The sequence below is a fragment of the Lupinus angustifolius genome, chromosome LG20 (genome assembly GCF_001865875.1).
Source record: "Lupinus angustifolius cultivar Tanjil chromosome LG20, LupAngTanjil_v1.0, whole genome shotgun sequence".
In the NCBI taxonomy this organism is placed as follows: domain Eukaryota; kingdom Viridiplantae; phylum Streptophyta; class Magnoliopsida; order Fabales; family Fabaceae; genus Lupinus; species Lupinus angustifolius.
In genome coordinates, this window is record NC_032028.1 from 19,721,137 (window position 1) to 19,740,328 (window position 19,192).

At 31.4% G+C, this 19,192-nt stretch overlaps 2 protein-coding genes across 4 annotated transcripts; both read right to left on the bottom strand.

Moving 5' to 3' along the window:
- Positions 2,953 to 6,224, bottom strand: LOC109335278 (uncharacterized protein At4g14342). Of its 2 annotated transcripts, XM_019571406.1 has the most exons (4): positions 6,126 to 6,224; positions 5,872 to 5,957; positions 5,651 to 5,774; positions 2,953 to 3,266 (listed from the first exon to the last, which is right to left on the bottom strand). In XM_019571406.1, exons 1-4 carry the CDS (start codon positions 6,129 to 6,131, stop codon positions 3,219 to 3,221), a joined length of 264 nt encoding a protein of 87 aa, XP_019426951.1. In that variant the 5' UTR covers positions 6,132 to 6,224; the 3' UTR covers positions 2,953 to 3,218. The 2 variants fall into 2 exon arrangements, with proteins under 2 accessions (XP_019426951.1, XP_019426952.1); XM_019571407.1 differs by lacking the exon at positions 6,126 to 6,224 and having other exon boundaries at positions 5,872 to 5,963.
- LOC109336687 (leucine-rich repeat extensin-like protein 3) lies at positions 13,857 to 15,359 on the bottom strand. 2 transcript variants are annotated; one of them, XM_019573437.1, is made up of 3 exons: positions 15,081 to 15,359; positions 14,248 to 14,864; positions 13,857 to 14,202 (listed from the first exon to the last, which is right to left on the bottom strand). In XM_019573437.1, exons 1-3 carry the CDS (start codon positions 15,238 to 15,240, stop codon positions 14,026 to 14,028), a joined length of 954 nt encoding a protein of 317 aa, XP_019428982.1. In that variant the 5' UTR covers positions 15,241 to 15,359; the 3' UTR covers positions 13,857 to 14,025. The 2 variants fall into 2 exon arrangements, with proteins under 2 accessions (XP_019428982.1, XP_019428981.1); XM_019573436.1 differs by having other exon boundaries at positions 13,857 to 14,864.

Here is a 19,192-nt window from a genome sequence, read left to right on the forward strand (position 1 = left end):
TCATGTGATACTACTTATTTTAAGTCACATGCAAGCCGCAGCACTTTTTTCTTTTAATTTTTTGGTAACACTTTTTGTGTATAATGATAAAATGTTAGAGAAAAATAGTTTGTAGACCAATTTTTTATATGGTCATTCATTCTTTAATGTAAGTAATAATATACAATAACATTAATGACGAATGATGTAAAGACAATTTAAAAACATTACGGTGCATGTAATAAATCTAAGTCTAAAAGGGTCAATAATACAAAATTTGAAATTTCAATTGGATATACATAGATAAGGCAATTCAATGAACCAATGATAATGGCAGTGGCAGAATCTTCCAATTAGGTGCCACATTAAATTTTGTCTCTTGAGCTTAGTGGAGGTTAACATCAAAACTGGTAGGTATTTTGGAGTGACTCATGTCCTTATTATTATTAAGTATAAAGTGAATGATAAAATGAATTACAAACAATGTACTTTGAGGCCATTGGTTTGCATAATAGAGGAAGACATAGGATAGTGATGTTGACTGTGAATTTTAGGATGTTGTATCCTAGTGGAACAGATGGAGAGTAATAATTGCATTCAGAAAATAACATCTTAGTCCTCTTCTTTGACCTTAGGGTGAAGAATAATTTTGCTCAAACAAATTTGATGCTAGCAATACCCCATGTGTATAGTTTTATCAGAAAATATAAAATGTTCAATCCGACATAGATTAATTATTCAGTTGATTACATTAATTAATTATTTCAATCACTTTTTCAGAAATAATATAAATTTAAAGAATAAAATAGTAAGCCATATGAAAAATTAAAGAGAATTAAAAATATATCAAAAAAGAAGATAGAAATTATCAAACAACTCTAATGAAATAACATTTACCATTAATTTAAGTCACAAAAGTACACGATCCATAATTGATAATCCTCTCTCAAGCAATAAAATTTGTATTCACTTACACTATGTTTGATTGCATAGAAAACAAGAGGAAAGAAAAGAGGAAGAAAGAAAAGTGGTGGAAACCCTTTGGTTCCAATATTAAATAGGGAGGAAGAAGAAAAATATGTATGGGTCTCGCAAAAAACATTTCCTCCCTATTTTGGGAAGAAAATGAAAGAAGGAAAGATAACAATAAAAAATTCCTAATTTGAATTCCACCATGAACTGAAAGAACAATAATCTAAGTGAAAATAAATACAATGTAGTAAATTTCTTTGTTTATATTCATTTTTATGTTAAATTATTTAACTTAATTTTATTTTCGTTGCTTTTGAACTAAAAAAAAAGTAATAATTCTGTATGCTAAAAGATGAAGTGAAAAGAAATATTATTACTTAAAATTATCAACAAAATAACAAATAATAAATAAATAAAAAAGACAACCCACAATTATGTGGAAGTGAGATGATTAGAACTATGAAAGTGATTGTCAAATATGAGTTATATTTTCTTTTAGACACATTAGTGAGAAACAAATGTATGTAGGATGTTAATGATTTTCTTTGAATTTTATAAAGAAATATTGTTTTATTAAACTTAGTTTATATGTTTACTTAAAAAATATTAATTAATATTATTAAAAATAAATTATTTAGTTATGTAATTTAAAATTTAAAAATTAGATATACTACATAATTATATGCATATATATATATATATATATATAATATAGGGGGTTACTCACATGAAAACAATACGGTATTGTGAGAAATGAGAACACTTGGGCTTTGTTTGGGAGTTAGGAGAGAAAGAGAAGGAGAGGGATGAGAAGGTAAAGAAGGGGGAGGAAGGGAAAAAAAATGGAAGGCAAGTTCAAGTAAGCTCCTCCCTTGTTTGGAAGTATGGAATTTAGATAGGAGGTGGATGGAGGTTAATGTAATACAAAATATTATTTTACCTTCCTTTAAAAAATCAATAGTATGTTATGTATTATATAATGTACAACAAATGTGCATAAATATAATTAGAAAATATTAGTAAGGATAATTATGTATTTAACATTGTTTTCCTCTCAAAAAACTCCAATTTGGGGGACCCCAAAAAATGGTATAATGAGGGATTTGGAGGGTTTAAAAAATTTGGGGGGAACCCTCCCCCTTCTCTAACCAAACACCCAAACAAAGGAATCTCATCCTATGCCCTCCCTTTCCTTCCTTTCCCCTTCAAAATAAGTCTCCCAAACAAGGCCTTAATATATATCATTAGATATTGATTGAACGGTTAAGAGTAAAAGATACATGCATATGACTATCATGTGACCAATAACTAACTTTTAATCTTAATCATCCATGATTAATTATAAGACTCAGATTTATTGCTCTCACAATTTTTATATGAGAACTATTCACACTTGAATAAATCCCTATATATATATATAATAATAAGGATACTTATATCATTTTAATACACTATGTATAAATATGTTTTTCTTTTATCTCACTTTCCTTCTATTTTCAATCATACCAAACAATAAAATTACAATATCATTTTCTACTAGTTTTCTTTCCTTCAACCCTCTTTCCTTTAACTCTCTTTCCTTCCACTTTCATTCCTAAACCATACATAGTCTTGAAATCTACAACTACTCTCATGGGACAAAATCCAAACGAATATAGTACTTGACCTCTTGCAAATCTCTATATGATTAACAAATAATGCCTCAAGAATCCTTAGACTATGGACATTTGGACTAATGGACAAACTTTTCATGTTTTATAATTTATACATACTAACGCAGGCGAAACCCATGAGCATATCTCAGATTACGAATGATAATGTAAACCCAATTAGTTCAAGCTCAAAGCTAACAAAGACAAGGCAAGAAAACTAAAAAATAATAAAGTGATCTAGAACCATAAAATACATTTTCAAATAAGATTCTCAAGGCTTAAATTTCTCTATCTTCTTCAAAAACCAACACACAAACCAATCCTTAAATAATCTAGGAATAAATATATATGTACTTCATTACTTTTAAAATAATTTCCTTTATAAGGATGCAACCATAAGCTCTTTCAATTTAAAGGAAATATAAAGGACAGACATTAAAAGTAAGACCATAAGACCATAACAAGTACAAGTCTAAAACTTAATAAGCATCTACAACAAGATAGATATAACACAACAATCTCTAATAAAGGCACAACCCTTCATCAAAATAACAGTGCAACAAATGAAGGCTACAAATTTTGCTTTATGATTCATTTGTAATCCAATGTCAATTCTTAATCTTCTTCTCTTTCTGGAGGTAGACCACATGGCAGGAGCATTTTCTGCACAAAGTATAATTTGTCAAATAAGAAAATTAGCAGCTTAAAGGACATCTGTCAACAGCTTCGCGCAATCAAATACGACAACAACAATCAAGCTTTGATATCATTTCGTGAAATCGACTACATAGATCGAACGACATCATAGTGTTCTATCGTAAATTATGTTCATTGATAAAAAAATAATCTCTAAATTTTTTGAATCGTTTCCCACTGCCTCTACAAATTAAACTAATCTCAATTTGATCTACTCACCTTACTAGGATTTATAACAATCATCTTTGTACATGCCTAAACCACCTAAGGTGCGATTCTACCATTTTTATATGAGAAACCCCAATTTTTGCCTAATTCACTCATTTATAATCTTATCTTGTCTAATGTCTCTACTTATCTAACACAACATTCTCATCTGGAATTTATTATTTTGTTGACATTTTAACATTTAGTATCATATAATATTGTAAGTCTTATAGTTGTAAGGTAAAAAATTTCCATTAAGGTTAATTGACCTCTTTCTATCATAGCACCTAAAACACCCTACCCTATCATTTCATCAACCCTGTTTGAATCCTTTTGTTTAGATGTTCCTCAATTTTCCTATTGTGTAATATGAGTGCCTCAAGATATTTAAAACTAGTAACTATATGAGTGCCTCAAGATATTTAAAACTAGTGACATGTGGTTGTGGATTTTTAAAATATGTTATTATATGAAGTTACACATTGTCTACATTTTAATAGAGTAGAGTATCAATGTTACATATTGGATTCAAGTCCTTTCTTTGTTATTATGTGCACCCGATATTAACATTCCATGGGCACTTGGACCCATGGGTGTGCTAAAGCTGTAATCCTTATTCTCTAATAATATCTTGGTAGCCGCTCAACGCTCCCGAGAATGTAGACACAATTGGCTGAACCCCATTACCAAAATCTCTAGTTTCTTCTCTTCTATTTATTCTATGCATTTTATTTAATTGTTTATGGTCAACGCTGTGCAACGATCGCTTCCGTTGCACCAACAATATGATCTCCAATTTTTACCTCTATAATAAGGTTTGTCCATCTATTGCTAAATTTACACTCCATATATTTCGTCTTACTTCAACTTCTAGAAATCCATATGCTCATCCTTGTTTTTACATTCCTAGTTTCTCATTTAATTCCAATCTAGCCTCCATCAAGTAGTTCATATTATATAGTAAGCTAGACATTGACATTGTGACGTGGTATTCCTATGAGAATCCAATCAAATAAAAATATACATTAAGAAATGCAAAGTGTCACCTTTTCAGAGCACCACAAAAACCAACAAGGTGTTGGTCTATTGGTGTAAGGCTCCGCTAGATCCCCAGAATGATTAAAAGGTCAAAAGTTCGATTCTTGGGAGCAATAATATCAAATCATATTTTAATAAAATCTTGAAAATACAAAACAATGTGCAGATTCAAATGACTAAAAACTTACCAGATGGGAAAAAGCTAAACTAGAAAGAAAGAAAGAACGAATTGAAAGACATCAGACTTCTCAAACCTCACGGTCCATACCAATGGGGTATTATAAACTTAACTTAAAGCTCCCTTCTCTAAAAAAAATTCATCACACCTAAAAGATAAAGCTAAGTCAAAAGATGCAATGGAACTCTCGGGGGCTATTTGCAATTTGGCTTTTGGAGGAGAAGGAAAGGGGAGGCTTGAGAACTCTCTCACAGATGTATTTCATGGTTCCCAAGCCTTCGCCTCCAAAAATCAATTGGCAAAACAAAAAACTCCAAACTAAACGTCTTTTTCACTTCATTGCTTTACCGTTTCAATTGCACCTACCTTCTAATTCATATATAAGATAACTATCTATACACAACAAGATAGAAAATAAAAACAGATGCTACTCAAAATACTCTACAAATTTACATATCTTTGACCAGGCTATACCCAACCAAAAAGAAAAAAGTTAGCAACATGCATCTATAGTGACAATGTTCATCTCTCCAACAACAAATTAAGAACAGGCAGGACAACAATAACTAACACGGTAACACACATCATCTGCAAAGTATTCCACGTAACAAACAATTTCACACTCTACTAAAAAACCTATAGACGATGGCATTAACAGTCTCACCAAAATTACAGCAAAAACAAATTAATGGATGAGATAAGAATCAAATTTGATGTCAAACTCAAACATGACAATGTAATTAACAAGGCAAATTGCATCAATTTCACAGTACTTGTTCCGGTGTGTACCCACTACCCAGCTTTATACCGTTTCTAACTTTTTACATTATTATTACAAAGATTTCTTTTATATTGAACCGGGTACCCGCTATGCCCAACCAGAGCATAAAAGTAAAAAGCTGAAGCTGAATAAATTAAAAAAACAAACCTGCATAAAGGTGTAGCGTTCTCTTCCAATAGATTCATTCTCAGCAACAGCAAAGTATGAGAGTAAAGGGTAATGCCCAATATATGAAGCATAGCTATCACGTTGAATGTTCACAGCCCATTCACTACACACATAAAACAACACACAAATAAATCAAAAAAACGAAAAACAAAATAATGGAAACAAAAAAAATGATTTTTTTTGTGGTAAAAATAACCTACAATCTGTTCATATCGGCATGGCCAGTTCCAACATATTTTGCTTGGAGATGCTCAAGTTGAGAATTGATGTTAAACCTATCACTTGCCTGCATAAATAATTGGGATTCTGATTCAATTAGGTTTTATAGCTTGAACAATTATAAGAAAAAATAACAAAGGTATCATCATAGCTTGAATTTGAAATCATAATAGTTCTGCAATTTAGGGTTTCGATTTGAATATTTAGTAAAAAATTGAAATTGAATAGTGTTTACCTGCATATTGCTTCTTCTTCACAAACCACAAACCTCGATAACACTGAAGAAGTTGGAATAAGTAAATATATATACTATTTTGTATTATTATAAGTAAAAAATTATTATTAATTCAAATGTTATTGGGTTTGGTTAATATCATAGCCACTTTGGGCTACCCAATCAATTGGGTCAGGCTAAAAAGCCCATTTATTTGGGTTGAAAAAACAATTGCCTATAGTGGCCCAACTTTTAAAGTAATAGAGTGAGAATTTAACTAAAAATAATATACTCTCCGGCATTATAAGAAAAGTAATATATGTTACAAAATAATATTTTATTTATTAATGATCGGTTTATGAGTGACATGTATCATTTTCTTGTAAGATATAAGGATTTGTATGAAGATTTAATAGAAAAATATATCATAACTATTAAGTTAAACATAGTTATGATTCTTATATCTATTATTACTAAAAGATTATCAATTTAGTCCTTATATAACTATTAATTATATTTTGGTCCATTTGTTTATCATTGATTCATTATTATAACATGTTAGTTGAAGTTAAATATTAGAATTATACTTACAATGGTTGTCAAATATAGAATTTATCCTATATATATTTCACTATTCATGTTTATTTTTCACTTTCATGGCAAAAACTTTGAATTTGATCATTTTAACTATAGTAAATAATGTTACAAGAACACTAACCAATTGAAAACTATTTATATATACGAATTGAATTGATTCTCTTTTTGGCTAGGTTATTTTGTAGGTTTTAAAAATTACAATATATTCTTTTATATATATATATATATATTGAGACTATAAACTTTGAAATTATATCTAATTTGATTCCTAACATCTAAAATTTGTCATTAGGTCCCTATATCGTAATTTTGTTACTAAATAGTTTAGTAGTTAGTTATTAGATGATGAAGTTTGAGATATGTTGTAATTGAAATTAAATTTTGATTTGTTGTTACTTTGTCAATTTTGAGGAATTTAAGTTTGAATTGTTTAAAAACTAATTATAGTCTAATTTATTTTAAGTTAAAAAACACTAAAACACCCATAGAATATCTAGCAAATGAAAATTTAAGATAATAAATTTATCACTACTATCATTTAATTTAATATTAATGTTTTGACCATACTTATAAATATCGTAGTGGTAGTTCAACCTAAAAGCTGGTGAGATAACTTCCATGTTGGTACAATGTGACAATGATATCGTGCAACCAATTAAACATGACATAATTAAAAATATTGATCAAAACTTGTTAAACAATATCATACTGATAGTTGTTTATAATATGGTTAATCATTTATCATTTTAATAATTAAGTTATATGTTAAAAATAATAAAACTTATATTGATAGATTTATTATAATATATATAACCACTAATATGCAACTTAATTAATAAATCAACGATTGAACAACTGTAGCGTTATATCTATATTATAATCAATATAGTATTAATAACAGTGGTTGCTGGACACCAACTTCCATTTTTTATTTAAAAGTAATTTAATAAATCAAATTTATGTAGACAAATATTTTTAAAATATAAATATAATTTTTTTATCAATAATAATGATAGATTCAATTTTAGACGGATAATAGAATGTGATATCATCGACAATCAACCCCTCTATTAAGGATAATATATATTACATCTAACAAGAGAATTAAGATAAAGTTTTAAGGGTTCCAATACAAATAATTTAAATTTTAGGAATTTAATTATAAGTTTTAAAATTCAGGTATCTAATTATAAATATTTGTAAAGTTTAAGGGCCCAACACAGTTTTAAAATATAGGTCATGTTTAAAAATTGTCAAACACTTTAGTACTTCCAAACTAATTCCTCATTGATATTTTTTTGTTCAATTAATTTTGGGTTAGAGCATCTATACCCTTGAGTATATCTAAGTGGAGACCAACTATATTCTTTTACACTTTAATTTAGATCTCTCCGGTCTCCAGTGTCAAGTATTAGATGAGGATTTTAACATAAATTACTTCTTAATGAGAATAATTTTAAGTTATTTTCAATAAAAAAATTAAAATTAAAAAAATCATTTACTCCTCCTCATATTCTTCTATTGGAGAGGAATTTAACTAGTCACAATTTGTGCCACAAAGCTTTGGAATTGGATGAAAATAGTACATTTTATCCTTAACAAAATTACAATTTTTGAGTCCATCACAATACCTACCATTTCACATGAAGTAGCACACACTCCAATACATATGTTTTCATCCCTAACAAAATTGAGAAAAACATATCTTATTACTGCTTTTGGGCAACCTATTTGTGTTTGAATTGCTTCTCAATCAAGAATTATTACTTCACTTTTTTTGTATCTTTTTAGCTTTTGGGCCTTACTTTTCTATTTTTAGTCATTTGGTGGTTAGTTGGTTATTAGTCTTTCCCTTTTTAGGTAGTGTAGTTGGTTATAGTTGTTACTTTTCTTTCTCTTTTCAGTAGTGAGGATTGCTATTAATATAAATCAATCATCCCTTTTGTAATAATCAAGTTCTAAGACATTCCAATGAAAGTATCTCTCATATTATTCTTTTCTCTCTTCTCCATGGTTTCATTCCAAATTAACATGGTATCAGAGCAATTATTGCTCTGATCACCACCTCTTCTTCCATCATATTTCTTCCTCCTCTCTCCTCCCTCATCTATCTCTCGCAGCTTTCTCCCTCATCAAGATGAACACATCCAATCTAGATCAAAACACAAATCCCCATAATCCTTTCTTCCTCCATCCTAGTGAAAGCCCAACCATGGTCCTTGTAACCCCTTTCCTAGATGGTAAGAACTATCACTCATGGTCAAGGGCTTTTAATCTTGCATTAGACTCCAAAAACAAAATTGGGTTCATTGATGGAAGTTTAAAGCAACCAGGAAAAGAGGATCCAATGTTTGGCCCCTGGAAAAGATGCAATACAATGGTATTATCATAGATCCAACACTGTCACCGAGGCTTGGAAGGACTTGCAATAACGTTATTCTCAAGGAGATATGTTTAGGATGGCCGTGTTACAGCAAGAATCTTATCACCTAAATAAAGGTAACCTTTCGGTATCTGAGTTCTATACCAAACTTAAGACTTTATGAGATGAAATAGATAATTTCAGACCCATCAAAGATTGTATATGCACTGTGTCTTGCTCATCTCAAGCAATTGAGTCAGTAAAACAGTATAGAGAACAGATTATGTTATCATATTCTTGATGGGATTAAATGAGCAATTTTCTCAAGTTCGTTCACAAGTAATGATGACTGAACCCTTATCATCAATAAATAAAGCATTCTCTATGATTGTCCAACAAGAAAGACAACAAAATAACCTCATCCCCTCAAACCTCAACCAAGACAACATAATTTTGTCCATTAATTCCAGACAAGACACCCAAAAGAATGCTAATGCTGGAAACATTACCAATTTTAGAAATAGAGGTGGTTATGGTTATAGGGGAAGAGGTGGTAGATCAAACACAAGAAACCTAAACAACAAATTTTGTACCCATTGTGAAAGGATAAACCATATAATTGAAACATGTTTCTTAAAACATGGTTATCCTCTTGGATACCAATCTAATAACTCTTCTCAAATGGCAAATCATATTGCTTTTTTGCCACTGGACAAAGAAGAAAATATTGTCACTAATACTCAATCAGGTTCTCACCAACAATGCCAAGACAAAATGTTCACAGAGCAGCAAGTCAAGGACATACTAGAATTGTTGAACCAATCAAAATGCGAAAAGGATCACGCTGCCAATTCTGTAATCAACACAACTATGCCAAATCCAGATAATTATGTATCTCAATGACTCATAGATACTAGAGCCACAAATCATATTTCCTTCACAATGAGCAGCTTTATTACCTTCAAAACTATAGTTCCAATACTCATCATATTACCCATTGGTGCCAAGGTCTCTACTAGCATCAGTGTAACAGTGAAATTAAACAAAACTATCACTTTACATAATATTCTATTTGTCCCCCAATTTCATGTAAATCTTGTTTCTATAAATAAATTGATTCATCACATGCATTGCCACTTAATTTTCTCTCACAAACAATGTCTCATCTTGCAGAACCATACCAAGAAGATGATTGGTTCAGTTAGGATGGAACAAGGCTTATATATCATAAATTCTCAGCCTGTTACATCAACTTCTTTTAACTCTTGCAATAATGCTACTGTTTTTAATAATAAGCCATTGTGGCATTCGTGTTTAGGACACATTTCTGATTCTACTAAGTCATTACTTATCAAACAATTCTCCTTTATTCATAATAAATATGAGCCATCAATACCTTGTGATATATGTCATATAACTAGGCAGAAAAAGTTACCCTTTCCTAACAGTAGTAGTAGAAGCATAAGTAGTTTTCAAATTCTTCATGTTGATATATGGGGACCTTACTCTACCTCATTCTTATTTGGCCATATGTCTTTCCTTACTTTAGTTGATGACTTCACTAGGTTCACATGGACCCTTATGATGAAGTCTAAGGCTGAAACTAGGTCACACTTAATACAATTTGTATCCTATATAGAGACACAATTTGATACAAAGCTTGAATGTCTAAGAAGTGACAATGGTGTTGAATTCCTCATGAGTGATTTTCTCTCTTCCAAAGGAATTATCCACCAGAGAACATGTGTTGAAAATCCACAACAAAATGATGTTATGGAGAGAAAATATCAACACATTTTAAATATTGCAAGAGCCATTTTCTTTCAATGCCACATACCCTCCAAATTTTGGATCTTTGTTGTACAATACTCTATGCACATCATTAATAGATTACCTACTCACATCCTACAAAACAATAACCCTTATCAAAGACTCTATAATAAACTCCCTTCAATTGACCATCTCAGAACCTTTGGATGTTTGGCTTATGCCAACACCTTACAATCTCATAGAACCAAATTCCATCCAAGAATAACAAAGTATGTTTTTCTTGGTTTCAAGGAAGGTACTAAAGGTTACATCCTTTATACTCAATTGCCACACCTTTTTTATCTCAAGAAATGTCATCTTTTATGAACAAAATTTTCCTTTCTTTGAGATTACCACTACTGATGAATCACCACTATGCAAAGTTTCAACCAATCCTTCTATTGCCTATGACAATCCCCTACATCAACCATCCCGTACCTTGCCACACTCCCAACCCCTTAACCAACAACCTTCTTCTCCTACCACTGGACACTCCCTAAGATCTAGAAGGCCTCCTTCCCACTTAAGGGACTATCACTGCAACATATCCTTATCCCAACCTCAAGCCTCTTCTGTCACCACCACCAAGTAACCTATTTCCTCTATCCTGGCCTATAACAATTGTTCTACAACTTACAAACACTTTTGTTTTAATGTGTCCACTCAAAAATAACCAAGTTCTTATAAGCAAGCCTCATAAATCCCCTCTTGGCAGCAAGCCATGCAAGAGGAACTTCATGCCCTTTCTCTCAATCACACATGGACCTTAATGCCTCTCCCTAATGACAAGTCCCTTATAGGTTGTAATTGGGTATACAAAATTAAATATAAAGCTAATGGTAGCCTTGAGAGGTATAAAGTTAGGCTTGTAGCTAAAGGATATACACAAATGGAAAGGGTAGACTACCTTGAAACCTTCTGACCTGTTGTCGAGATTACTACTGTGAGGGTTGTGCTTGCCTTAGCTACTGCAAAAGGCTGGTTCTTAGAACAATTAGACATTAATAATGCCTTCCTTCATGGTAATTTACATGAGGAAGTTTATATACAACCTCCTCCTGGATTATTACCACCAAATTCTAACCTTGTTTGCAAGCTACACAAATCCTTATATGGCCTCAAGCAGGCCAGTAGAGAATGGCACACAACCCTCTCCTCCAAACTCATCTCCTTAGGATACAAACATTTTGCAGCAGATCAAGCCTTATTCACCAAATCCTCTGGTCAATCCTTTACTGTTATCTTAGTTTATGTAGATGACTTACTCTTCGCAGGGAACAACCTTCCTGAAATCACTAATGTCAAACATATCCTGGATCAATTCTAAAAAATCAAAGACTTAGGTCCCTTAAAGTATTTCTTAGGTCTTGAGATTGCAAGGTCAACATCAGGGATACATCTCAATCAAAGACAATACATTCTATCCCTTATTGAAGATTCTGGTTGTATAGCTGCTAAACCTAGCAAAACACCTTCTGATCCCTCCATTAAGTTACAATTAAACCAGGGATCACCCTTGACTGATCCCTCTTCCTATAGGTGCCTTGTAGGGAAACTAATCTACTTAACTATGTCCAGGTTTGACATATCTCATGATGTCCAACAATTAAGTTTATACATGTCCACCCATATGGACCCTCATTATAAAACTGCTATTAGGATGCTTCATTACCTAAAGGCTTGTCCTACACAAGGACTTTATTTTTCAATGGATTCTTCTCTAATTCTCAAAGCTTTTGCGGATTCAGATTAGGCCTCTTGCTTAGACACAAGGAAATCCACCACTAGCTTTTGCATATTTCTTGGGCCTTTAATTATTTCTTGGAAAACCAAGAAGCAAAACACAGTTAGTAGATCATCTTCAGAAGCAGAATACAAAGCCCTGGCAAGCTTGATTTGTGAACTCTAATGGCTTCAGTACCTCTTCAATGATCTTCACATATTTTCATCATCTCCTACTTCCATCTACTATGACAACCGTTCTGCGATTTACTTAGCTCACAATCCGGTTTTCCACGAACACTCAAAACATATCGAGATCGATTGGCATGTAATTCGCGAAAAAATTCAACAAGGCTTGGTACATCTGCTCCCTATCTCCTCTGCTCATCAACTCGCAAATGTGTTCACCAAGTCCCTACAACCACGAGTTTTCCATGGTTTTATTGACAAGTTGGGCCTTTGCAACCTCCACAGTCCAACTTGAGGGGGTGTTAAAGATCATCATCTATGGTTGTCTTCTTCCTCACGACACCATTGTCTTTCTCCTACTTTTTTTAAGCTTTCCTCAAGTTTTACTGCTTCACATTTTTTGTCTCTTTTTAGCTTTTGGGCCTTACTTTATAGGAAGCCCAATTTCAGTTTTTAGCCCTTTGGTTGTTAGTTGGTTATTAGCTTTTCCCCTTTTACATAGTTCAGTTGGTTATAGTTTTTACTTTTCTTTCGCTTTTCGGTAGTGAGGATTACTATTAATATAGATCAATCCTCCCTTTAGTAATAATTAAGTTCTAAGACATTCTAATGAAAGTATCTCTCATATTATTTTTTTCTCTTTTGTCCATGGTTTCATTCCAAATTAACGAAAAACTTACTTCACATCTTAGTCATTAATTTTAGAAGAAAAAATAATGATTTGGATATACTCACCAATTCAAATCATTGGATTGTGCTAAAATTGATGGTCATTACATAGATGGAGTAAGTGGGTGCCTACCTTAACTTATTAAGTTATTATTACAAGTTCTTGCTGGAAAAAAAATTATGTGTTTCTCGATTCAGTCTTTTGCCAAGATACTTTTGATTCCAAACCCTCACAATGCTAACATATTTTGGTAGCTAAATTGAGTTAAAGGATTGCAACTATAAATCCCTATTTCCATAAAATTCAGTAATCAAATACACAGATAATAACAACTTACAAGAATGAAGCATTGAGATGAGCACAACCAAAAATTTAATACCAAGTACTAATATAGCAATGATGAATCAAAATTTCCCAGTAGTGGTAATTGCATATGTTGAAAATCCATCACCTTAGCTAATTATATCATAACCATATATATTACAATTAACAAAGAAAATAAACAAGTTCATAATGTAGAAGAGATTATTGGAGAATTGTACTTTGATTGATATATGCTACTTTCTATTTAATCAAGGAAAAGAAGAAGCTGGTGGTGTGCCAGGGCTATGAGGTGGTGGGAACAATGGAGGGAATAGTGGAGGGAAAGGAAATGGTAAAACTGGTGGTGGTGGCGGTGGTGGAGGTGGTGGTTTTGTTAAACCTGGTATTGGTGGGAAAGGAAACAAGGGAGGAAAAGAGGGTGATGGGTTTGATGGAGGAGGCTGAAATGGGTTAGGAATAAGTGGTGGTGGAGTTGATGGTGGAGGCTGAAATGGGTTAGGAATGAGTGGTGATGGAGTTGATGGTGGTGGCTGGAATGGGTTTGGGAAGAGTGGTGGTGGACTTGGTGGCTGAAATGGGTTAGGGAAGAGTGGTGGTGGAGATGGTGGTTGGAATGGGTTAGGAAGCAAAGGTGGTGGCTGAAATGGGTTAGGAATTAAAGGTGGTGGCTGAAATGGGTTAGGAATTAGAGGTGGCTGAAATGGGTTAGGGATAATTGGTGGGAAAAATGGGTTTGTTGGAAAAAAGAACTTTTTATCTAAATACTTAGAGTTTTGAATACTTGGTTTTTGGTTACATTGGTTTGGCTTTTTTAGAGGCTTGAATGAGAAAAAACCAGCTGAGAAAATGTGTTCCTTTTGCTTTCTTGATTTGAGGATTAGTGATGAAGATTTAGCTGCTGAGGCCACAGCACAATAAGGCTCACTGCTACTTATCAATTTGAAAGTACATCCCTTTATTCTTTTGGCAGATTTACTCACTGAGAAAGGTAGGTGAACCTTAAATTCTCCATGCTCATTTGTCTTCACTTCATTCTTAAATCTTGGTTTTGATTTCCCATCTTTGCATTCTATTGCTACTGATGCACCTGTACTCAAGAACATAAAATATATATCAGCCACAAAATTCAGATAACAACTAAGGGTCCGTTTGCGAATTGAGTAATGGAAGGCTTCAGAGTCATCTTATAGTGTATTTGATAGCTCTGCAATCTTACATTTCTCTCCAAAATTCAACTCGTAAACAGACCCGGAATGTGAAATTGAGCCTGCAAGGAATAACAAAGGTAGGCATAGAAATGGACCTGAAATGAAATGGCTTCCAAAGGAAAAATCATGTTGAAAACATGTGTCACAGTAAACAGTGCCAACCACAACAGCAGAAGGAAGCTTCTTATGATGTCTAGCCTCTGAAACACTACCAAATGTGAGAATAAGAAACAGGATTACAAGGAACCAAGACATTGTAAAGTTTGTTCTCTCAGGAACTTTCTGAGTTGAGAAAATATGTTGTGCTTTCAAATAAATAATGAGGATTATATGTAACACACTACTCAAGCATGTTATTATTTTTTGGTACTACTCACCATGCTATTATTGCTCCTTTTTCCACATTATCTTTTTCTTGTTCAATCTTGTAGTCTATTGACAAAGACAAACCAAAACAATAGTGTTATAGCTACCTAAAATGGACTATTATTTAACTAATCATTAACTTATAAATGGGTTTGTTTATAGAGTTGCGCCACATGAAATGTGACTATTTGGTTTCAAAATATGAGAAATGCAATATTTTCCCTTCCTTTAAAAAGAAAAAAAATAATACTTGTCCATAAAATTAGTCTTTTATAAATTTTTATTTAATGGTATTTTAAATTGTCTATCTATACTTCTAAATCAATCAAAATTTGAATTTGATTTTATGAATGAGAAATGTGAATAGAAAAATGTTAAATTTACTTGGAAGTTTGTTACTTGGTTGGTGTGAAAAGTGCCAAAGTTGGGACACTGTTGGTTCACGAGACCAAATAAGTGCCACATAGTCTCTGAGTATGACATTTGACATTTGACATTTGACAGGGAAATTATGTTTCCATGGTTTTGAGACAAATTATGTTAGCATTAGCTGTCATGTTTTGATGATGATTTTATGATTGTAGTTAATAATGTTGCAGGCAAGAGATAAGAGAGTGTTTGAGAATTCCTATATGATTTTTTATGTGTTTAGCAAATCTATGTACTTTTAATCCTATATTATTTTTTTTCCATATCTTATTTGTGTTTAGCTTATTTAGGTTCAAAAGTTGATATTTGTGTAACTGCCAATTTTTTACATTTTCTCATGAGTGATTTATAGAGACACTAGTTGTTAAAAACAAGTATGAGTGATATAAGTCTTTAAATAAAGCTAGGAACATATAAGAACATTTTGAATGAGAGTTTCAAAGTGTTGTATAAAATCTTATACAACTGTTCCACAAAGATTACATATTTGTATGGTTGGAAAGTCAAAATATTTGTGAAGTGTATCCAGCATATTATATTTTGCAGATACTTGAGTGTAATTCAATTAACATAATTAATTTTTGTTAGTAAAAAAATATTAAGATAAATTTTATTCAATGGCAATATAAAATCTCCTCTCACATTGTATGAAGAGAAACTCTAAACAAGAATATCAATGATTGGTTCTAATTCCTATATACAATTAGAAGATATAGGAGAGAAGAATATTGTTCCAATTGCTATGATGTACTCAATGACTAAGATGACAGAATTGTAAATTCTTGGCAGCCAATTGTTATATCTATTCTATATATTAATTAAAGGGTTGGTGTAATCCTTAAATAAGTTTCCTCTTTCCTTGACATTTAACATTTCTATGTGTAAATCTATAATCTCAATATTTTTTTGTTTTAAATAATCTACTTTAAAAACCTAAGACTCGACAATGATTTGGAATGAGGAGAAGGAGACGTTAGGTGTTGTGATGCTTTTTGCTCTTCTAAAAAAGTTATTAGTTATTGTTATAATTTCTTTTAATAAATAAAGTAAATTTTACATGACTAATAATTTCTTCATGGCTAAAATTGCAGGTCAGTTTATTTGATTTTTGCTGCTTGATATTGGAAACCCAATAACATCATTACATTCTACACACTAAGCAAGAAAAGTTGTGTGACAAAAAAAACCTTTAAAAGTAAGTCAAATCCTATTCTACACACTATCTCCAATCTATAAGTGACAAAAGAAAACGTTTTGCAACTTCACTATAGACTTTTGTTCAAGTAAGAAGTAACTTTTCTCCAATATAAATATTATAACAATAACTAATAACTTTTTTAAAATAGCCACAGAGCAGATTGCTTTTTAAGCACAACACCCAACGTCTCCTTCTCCTCATTCCAAACCATTGTCCAGTCTTAGGTTTTCAAAGTAGATTATACTCCAACATCCTCCAAGTAATCTGCCCAAACGTTCAAGTAAAAAACTAAACTCTATGCTCATAATACTCTTCCAAGACGTTAACATTCTCCAAGTAATAATAATTTTTCTTCTTCTGATTAACATTCTCAAAGTAATATGTTCATCTTCATTTCTTCTTTTCTTATTATGTTTAACATTGTTAATAATAACTTTTCTTTCATTCAGCCAATGCTATTAACTTTCCTTCCATAAAGTCAGAAGTTTTTTCATAATGTCTTATACCAGAGTTTAACCATAAGGTAAGTTAGTTTATTTTGTCAACATATTCATCCTCAAAAATCATTGAATACATTTATATATGTTCTATATTTTTTTATCATTTTGTATTTTAGTTGTTTGTAATATTGTTTAAAATTTGATGCAACATTTTATATGATAAACTAGATTGCAGAGCACCATTTTAAAGTTTCTTAAAACATACTTTGCATTTTAGGTAAGTTATTATATTTACTAATTTATAACCATCATTATAGGTTTAATGTGTGACTCTATTGGTTTGCAATTATTTTTTCTATTAAGTGGGCATTTACCTTTTGTATGTTGGCTTTTCTAATCTCTAGTCTCACACTCTTTGCATTCCTAATTAAATTTTGATACAACATTTTATATGTAAGTTATTATATATCATAATTTATAACTATCATTCTAGGTTTAGTAATGAATTTTTTTTGGACAATATGAATTATGTATTATATTGAATTTAGTCAAAGTTTACACTAACCCTTTGTTGTATTTGTTGTAGTTTGTGATGTGTTGAATAAGTAAATGGTAACACATGTAGTATTTAACAGCTAATTTATGGTTTTCATTTATCTATATTATGTGTTATTTTCAGAAAGGACAAACTTTTGCTGCTTGAATATAAAATAAAATAATGTAGCAGATAATTTTACCCTACTATAGAAGATGAAGTGAAAGGACAAGTCCTTTAGGTGCATGTCTAGCACGTGGAACTCTGGACTTTCCCTCTTAATAATGTAATTTCAATCTTTCTCTCTTAATTAATAATCTACTTTCCATCTTTCTCTCTTGAAAAAATCATCTGTTTGTCTTCCTTTTCACTCTTCTCTCATTTCCATCTTTATATCATTCACAAGTCTTCTCCCATACTCTTCCTATTTTCTTTTACTCTCAAACAAATAATTGATACTCATTTTCATTCAAGGTAATCATATTGTAAATTCATGGTGAACATTTTATTTTCATAATGTAATCCTTCATTTGATTATACTCACGATTTCCTCCATAAAGATGTCATTTTTCTTATACTTACGAATGTTGTGAAACTATTGCCCCCATTTTGCTCAGCTGAGTGATTGTGGAACATTTTATTTCATCAATGGATTTTCGACATTTCGTTTGGATTTTTTTCTCATAAAATAACATCTTTAACTAACTTCTACTTTCTTCTCACCATAGAAACATTCATATGGAAAAAAAGAAGGTATTTTTTTGTGTGAAAAAAATTATTTTTGTGAAAAATGTTATTTTTCTGGGTTTAGTGTTAAACTATTATTTTTGTGTGAAAAAACGTTCATATAGCTTTTGTTATATGGAAAAGAAGGTTTTTTTGTATGGAAAAAAACTGTCTTTTTGTGAAAATAGATATATTTTTTGTGAAAAAAGCTATACTTTTTTCCAAGTTAAGCTGTATCTTTTTGGGTTTAGAGTTAAGTTGTAACTTCTGTTATATGGAAAAGAAGGTTTTTTGTATGGAAAAAAGTTGTGGAATATATATTTTTATCTGATTACTATTCATCTGGATAATAACATTTATTTTATTATATGTGGACTTTATCTAATCTATAGCCTCATGCTCTTTCTACAAGAACAAGAATGACTACACATTTGAAAACAATTTGTCAATTATCATTTTTTGGATATAACCACTGTCATCAATCAAATGTTGGCCATTGACACGTATATAGCC

Coding starts and splice junctions, on each gene's coding strand:
- LOC109335278 (XM_019571406.1), bottom strand. Junction 5,775..5,871: donor CATGCCGATATGAACAGATT/GTAGGTTATTTT, acceptor TTATGTGTGTAG/TGAATGGGCTGTGAACATTC. Junction 3,267..5,650: donor AACGCTACACCTTTATGCAG/GTTTGTTTTTTT, acceptor TACTTTGTGCAG/AAAATGCTCCTGCCATGTGG.
- LOC109336687 (XM_019573436.1), bottom strand. CDS start 15,240: ATGTCTTGGTTCCTTGTAATCCTGTTTCTTATTCTCACATTTGGTAGT. Junction 14,865..15,080: donor TGGAAGCCATTTCATTTCAG/GTCCATTTCTAT, acceptor TCTTGAGTACAG/GTGCATCAGTAGCAATAGAA.